This window comes from Cornus florida, unplaced genomic scaffold, assembly GCF_030987335.1.
Source record: "Cornus florida cultivar Cherokee Brave unplaced genomic scaffold, ASM3098733v1 CherokeeBrave_3.0.0_Hap2_Chr04, whole genome shotgun sequence".
Lineage (NCBI taxonomy): Eukaryota > Viridiplantae > Streptophyta > Magnoliopsida > Cornales > Cornaceae > Cornus > Cornus florida.
In genome coordinates this window covers 54,251,847-54,258,135 of record NW_026775574.1, presented here as the reverse complement: position 1 = coordinate 54,258,135, position 6,289 = coordinate 54,251,847, and the positions used below count along the sequence as shown (strand labels likewise).

At 35.1% G+C, this 6,289-nt stretch overlaps 1 protein-coding gene across 1 annotated transcript; it reads left to right on the top strand.

The window, feature by feature from the left end:
- The first annotated feature begins 2,310 nt into the window (after positions 1-2,310).
- Positions 2,311-5,770, top strand: LOC132304975 (probable metal-nicotianamine transporter YSL7). Its single transcript, XM_059802669.1, has 6 exons — positions 2,311-2,561; positions 3,003-3,166; positions 3,365-3,462; positions 3,705-3,839; positions 4,326-4,515; positions 4,649-5,770. The coding sequence occupies exons 1-6, from the start codon at positions 2,327-2,329 to the stop codon at positions 5,768-5,770; spliced, it is 1,944 nt and encodes a 647-aa protein (XP_059658652.1). The 5' UTR covers positions 2,311-2,326.
- Positions 5,771-6,289: the final 519 nt, after the last annotated feature.

Below are 6,289 nucleotides of genomic sequence, written 5' to 3'. Positions count from 1 at the left end.
ATGGAACGCTATTTAAATTGAAGGATGTGAGACACGTTTCAGGCCTGACGAGAAATTTAATTTCTATGGGGAGGTTGTGTGACACTAGAATTGTAACGTATTTCACGAGTGATTTGGGAAAGATGACCAGAGGGTCCATGGTGTCAGCTTGTGGCAAAAACGAATGCACCCGCACCCTATATGTGATTGACACTCGTAACAATAATTGTATTTAACTGTGACAAATTTAAGGGTTGAAGTTGTTACGTGGCATCAAAGGCTTGGGCATATGAGTTTGAAAGGAATGAAGATTATGGTGTCAAAAGGGCAGTTGGTAGGGTTACCATCGCTTGATTTGGATTTATTTGAAGACATGTTTTTAGGAAACAGAAAAAAGTTAGCATCACAAAAGTACCAAGATCTCCAAAATCAGAACAACTGAAATTGGTCCATAATGATGTATGGGGACTATAGCGTGTACCTCATCTTGGTGGTTCTTGCTAGGGTGCACAAAAAAATGGTAAAATCGAAAAATCAAATCAGATCAAATCGGACTAAACAGTTTGTTCTAGTTCCATAATGGTTCGGTTTGATCACGATTTCAAAATAATAGAACCGTGAATTTTTGGTTCGGTTCTAATTTAGGGTCCAATAGTTCTGCCCCTGAAAATCAATGTAATGCACTAAGTACACCAGAATCACTTAAAACTTACTAAAATGTACCTATGTCATCTTTTTGATATTTAAAATGGCAAACCCTAATTCAAATATGAGACCAACTATAAAAAAAAAAATTCTCATTCTACTTTCATTTGTTTTTCTTTTAAAAATGAGTGATACTATCATAAGGTTAACCTCATAGTATTCTCGTGAACTCTTCATCTTTTTGTTGTGATCATATATATTAAAAATTTAAGGCAACACGTGTAACCATTTAAAAGGGTATTTTATATAACTACACAATCATACAAATCTATCAAACATTTATGTCATCTTTCTTTTAACTTATTTTACCAAATTAACCTATCATCTTTGATCTCGAATAATTTTATTTTATGTTTCTTTTTTTTTTTTACACAATGAGATCATGCTAAAATTGGTCTCATAAAGATACAAGTTATGCATACTTGTGTGCACAAAATGCACTAATTCAAAGGAGAGCTTATGAAAACTATCATGAGGAGAACCACATGATAAAATCACTCTTTTAAACTATAAAATGCCAAAATTGTCCCTCACGAAAAGCTGAGCAATGTCCGAATTTACAAAGTTCGATGAGTGGACTGGGCCTGAGAGAGGCCCATAAAGAATAGAACAATGGCTAAGTGAAATTAGCCCCAAGATAAGCCAGTTAGGCCTTCCCCCAAAAGCTACAGACCTAATTAAACAATGTTTCTCTACATGCTTATTGGTCTAAACGAATTTCCACTTGCTTATAGTAAAATAAAATTTTGAAAAAAAAAAAAATAGTAAAAATATAATCGGAATTTGAATGGTTTTATTTTTAAAAATATAAAATTCAAAAGTGTAATGTGCAAATAAAAAATTCTGTTATATACAGCAAATACCTCTGTGTTAAAAAAAGTTTAAAAAATTCTACATTTTTCAAATTGACCAAATTAGGGAATTTTATCTTGTAGGCTGAAAAATTCTACATTTTTCAAATTGACCAAATTAGGAAATTGCTTATTGTTCAGGTGGCACAGCAAGTATTTTAGAACACCAAAATTTTATTTTAATTACAAGATAAAATTTCCTAATTTGCTCAATTTGAAAAATGTAGGATTTTTTATTTTTTTTATACCGGGTGGATTTTTTATTTTCATTTTTTTAAAAAAAAGGTATTTTAGAACCCCAAATTTTTATTTTCTCCAATAATTAACACGGGGACAAGGATATACCATCCTATTCCTATCCAACCTATAGTTCCTTGCTATAGGACAGCAAAAATATAAATAAATAAATAAATAATAATAATAAAATCCTGATTAAAAATTGACAGCAAAAATAAAATGGGAAAAATTTTAGCACACGATCGAAAACCCAAGTATTTGAACGACCAACACTAGTGGATCTACCATCTTATTCCTATCCAACCTATAGTTCCTTTAGTTACCAGGATTCTTCCACCACTACATAACTCTCGTCAACTAAAGTCGTAGGTTTGTAGTTTGATAGAGAGAGAAGGAAAGAAAGAATGGAGAGAGAAGGAATGGAGATCAGAGGTGGTGGAGAAGATGTAGAGAGGAAAAAAGAAAGGGTTGTAGTTTTAAAGAAGAGGGAGGAAGTGGAAGAGGGAGAGGAAGTGGAAGTGCCTTCATGGAGGAAACAAATAACAGTGAGGTCAATGGTGACCAGTTTCGTGTTGAGCATCGTCTTCAACGTCATTGTTTGCAAGCTTAATCTCACCACCGGTGTCATACCTTCTTTCAACATCGCCGCCGGCTTGTTGGGCTTCGCGATCATGAAGGCTTGGACGTGGTTGCTAGAAAATTTTGGTTGCCTCAAACAGCCCTTCACCAGTCAAGAAAACACTGTCATCCAAACATGCGTTGTTGCTTCCTCTGGGATTGCTTTTAGCAGTAAGGTTTTTTTTTTTCGGTGTGTGTGTGTTTTTACTATTTGTTTTTTCTATTCTTTTTTAAGTTAAAAAGTACAAGGGTTTGGTCATCAATCTCCAAACTTTTACTAGGAATGAGAGATTATACCATCCAACTGAAAGTTCGAACTTACGGTTTAGGGTTGGGTTAGGGCTTATTTAGCAACGATTCTATTTTGTGTTAATTTCATTCAAAAGTAATGTTGTTGTTAATAAAGAAATTTGTTGCACAATGTTTAGAAAAAAAAAAAACAAAAAAACAAAGAATTATTTGCATGAATTATTAAATTCAAATTTGTTATGTAGAAATTCCCTTCTTAATTTTTTAATTACCTTTTTTCTCAAACAATTTTTTTTTTTTTTTTTTTTTGTTGTTGTTTTGAATTAACTAATTGGTAATTAACTTGTGGGAAATTATGTTCAGGTGGCACAGCAAGTTATATGCTGGGAATGAGTGCAAAGGTTGCCGCTCAAGCAGATGCAGGGAACTTGCCAAACAATGTGAAGAAACTTTCTCTGGGTTGGATGACTGGATTTCTCTTTATTGTCAGCTTTGTTGGCCTCTTCTCAATTGTGCCTCTCAGAAAGGTACAAATTAAACCAATTCATCGAATTTTATTTTTTGTTTTTCCCTGCATAAATATATATAAATACACTGATTAGGTTAATTTTCTGATATGTTCTTCCTAGTTTTAACATACCAATATCAACCTATATAGCTAATCTTTTTTTATAATTAATTAATGTTATTTTTTATTATTAATTGTTAAATTGAATTTTCCTCAGTTGATGATCCTCAAGTACAAGTTAACATATCCTAGTGGAACTGCAACTGCATGCCTTATCAACAGCTTCCACACACCTAAAGGAGCCAAACTAGCAAAGTAAGATATCTTCTCTATATTCTATATTATGAAATGGTTGCTGGGGAGGGACATAAATTAAAAAGTAAAATAGAGTTTTCATCATACATATGACAAAATTTTACACCAACATTATTTCGATCTTCTTTCTTTCATTAAGAAAATAAATAATAAAATTTGGGGGTGGGGGAGAAGAAATTTTTTTAGTGATTTATGTGCTCATTTTTTGTCTATTAATAATCCATTCATTTTTTTGGGTACAGGAAACAAGTTGCGACCCTCTTCAAGTCCTTCGGTTTTAGCTTTGTATTTGCAATTTTCCAGTGGTTTTTTGCTGGTGGTGATGGATGTGGATTTAGTAGCTTCCCTACATTTGGTCTACAAGCCTTTAAACAAAAGTATGGTCTCTCTCACACACACACACAAAAACTCTCTCTCTCTCTCTCTCTCTTTTCCTTTTCCAATTAATATTTTTATTAATTATTTTTATTTGTGGATGACTTACCTCTATGTTGTTGTTGCATTCCAAGGCTTAATACTCATGCATACACTTCAAAATTATCTAGGACATTGATGAAATTTATTAGTTGTTGATATATGGTTTGCATAATATTTCACTTGTGAACTAGAAGCAATGCCTATTAGCAGAAATTAATTTATTGGTAATGAAAATGATTATTACTTGCTTGATTCAGACCTATTGACTTAAATTCCTTGAGAACTTAAAATGAAAAATTGATATCGAAAGATATCGATCTGTTTCAAAAAATTCCTCAATAATTAATGAACTTCCTAAATAGCTAGGAACTTAAATTGACATTTGGTATTCGAAGATTGGTTTCGAAAAAAACATGATTTTCTGACCATGGTCAATTTTATTACAGGTTCTATTTTGATTTCTCAACAACATATATTGGTGTTGGGATGATTTGCCCATACATGGTAAATATATCATTGCTTCTTGGAGCTATCTTCTCATGGGGACTCATGTGGCCATTGATAGAGCGCAATAAAGGTGACTGGTATAGTGCAAGCCTATCTTCAAGCAATCTTCATGGCATCCAAGGATATAGGGTATGACCTAATTTCATTTCTTATATATTTGTCACTTAGGGAAGTGTTAACACATTAATTTTTCAGTCCCAAATTATACAAATATTCATCTGGATCATTTCATTTTTTGTTTTTTTTTCTTTCTTGAATATAGGTTTTTCTTGCTATTGCTATGATGATTGGTGATGGTCTCTTCCAAGTGTTCCTCATGATGATTGTGACATCAATGGACTACATAGCGCAGAAGAAGAAGAAGAAGACGGTTACGAAGAAAGAATCCTATTCCAATACCCCTAAAAATGATGAGGATCATCAGTCCTTAAAGGAGCAAAGAAGAACCGAGTACTTCTTGAAAGACGAAATCCCAACTACAGTCGCGGTCATTGGGTACTTAGCTCTTGCAGCCATATCCATTGTTGTAATACCCCTCATCTTCCACCAAATCAAATGGTACCACTTACTGGTTGCTTACTTGATTGCGCCGGTTTTGGCCTTCTGCAACTCCTATGGTTGTGGTCTCACTGACTGGTCCCTCGCCTCTAACTATGGCAAACTCGCCATCATCTTATTTAGCGCTTGGGTTGGCCTTGACAAAGGAGGAGTTCTTGCAGGCCTTGTCTCGTGTGGCGTGATGATGAGCATTGTGTCCACGGCTTCTGATCTCATGCAAGACTTCAAGACCGGGTACTTGACGTGTGCATCGCCTCGTTCCATGTTCTTTAGCCAAGTCTGTGGCACTGCCATGGGTTGTGTCATGTCACCTCTAGTCTTCTGGTTCTTCTACAAGGCTTATCCAGTGGGAGACCCCACTGGGTCGTACCCAGCGCCCTACGCGTTATTGTATCGCAGCATTGCTCTTCTTGGAGTTGAGGGTACCTCTGCCCTTCCCAAGCACTGCCTTGCCCTTTCCATTATCTTCTTCTTCGCTGCCATTGCAATAAATATTATAAAAGAGGTTTTGAAGCGCTGGGAAACCAGATGGAGGTTACACAGGTTTATTCCGAGCCCTATGTGCATGGCGATACCTTTCTATTTGGGGGCTTATTTCTCCATTGACATGTGCATTGGGAGCTTGATTCTTTTCATTTGGGAGATGAAGAACAAGCAGAAGGCTAGGGATTTCGCGCCGGCTTTGGCGTCAGGCTTGATTTGTGGAGATTCTTTGTGGGGAATTCCTGCTGCTGTGCTCTCTCTGTTTGGTGTCAATGCTCCTATTTGCATGAAGTTTTTATCTGCCTCTAACAACAAGAGAGTGGATACCTTTTTGGGTGGTTGAATTAATTTGCTAGGTCTTTCTTCAAGTATAATGTTCAAATGTGCGTATGATGCTTTTGAATATATTTCTTTATTTTGTAGTTCTTTTTTCATTTATTTCTTAAAGAAATTGAATATAATTCTAAAGTGTATATATATATATAAAGGTGGTCAAATTTTCTGAAACATCTAGGGTTACAAATGCTGCATTTTTACCTTTTTTTCCCCTTTGGTAAAGTAAGATATGTACAAAAGAATAAAAAGAAAAGAAGAGATTACAAGGACCACCATGGCATACCCGGTGCAAACACAGAGAATCTAAAGGCCAAAACCCTACGGCCAAGAGGACAACTACATTACTAATGCTCCGTTTGGTGGGTAGGAAAAGGGGTGGAGGGAAGAGAGGAAGGAAAAAACAAACTTCATTTATGTGGTAGAGAGGAAGTAACGAGAGAAGAGAAAAAGAGGATGGATAAGTCAACCTTCCTCCAAAAATATTATTCTTTCCAAAAATGAACGGAAGACACCAAGGAAGAAAGAT

Bases quoted from the DNA above. Each gene is read 5' to 3' on its own strand.
- LOC132304975 (XM_059802669.1), top strand. From the start codon at position 2,327: ATGGTGACCAGTTTCGTGTTGAGCATCGTCTTCAACGTCATTGTTTGC. The intron at 3,463-3,704 runs GTAAGATATCTT...TTTTGGGTACAG, and splicing joins AAAGGAGCCAAACTAGCAAA to GAAACAAGTTGCGACCCTCT. The intron at 3,840-4,325 runs GTATGGTCTCTC...ATTTTATTACAG, and splicing joins CTACAAGCCTTTAAACAAAA to GTTCTATTTTGATTTCTCAA.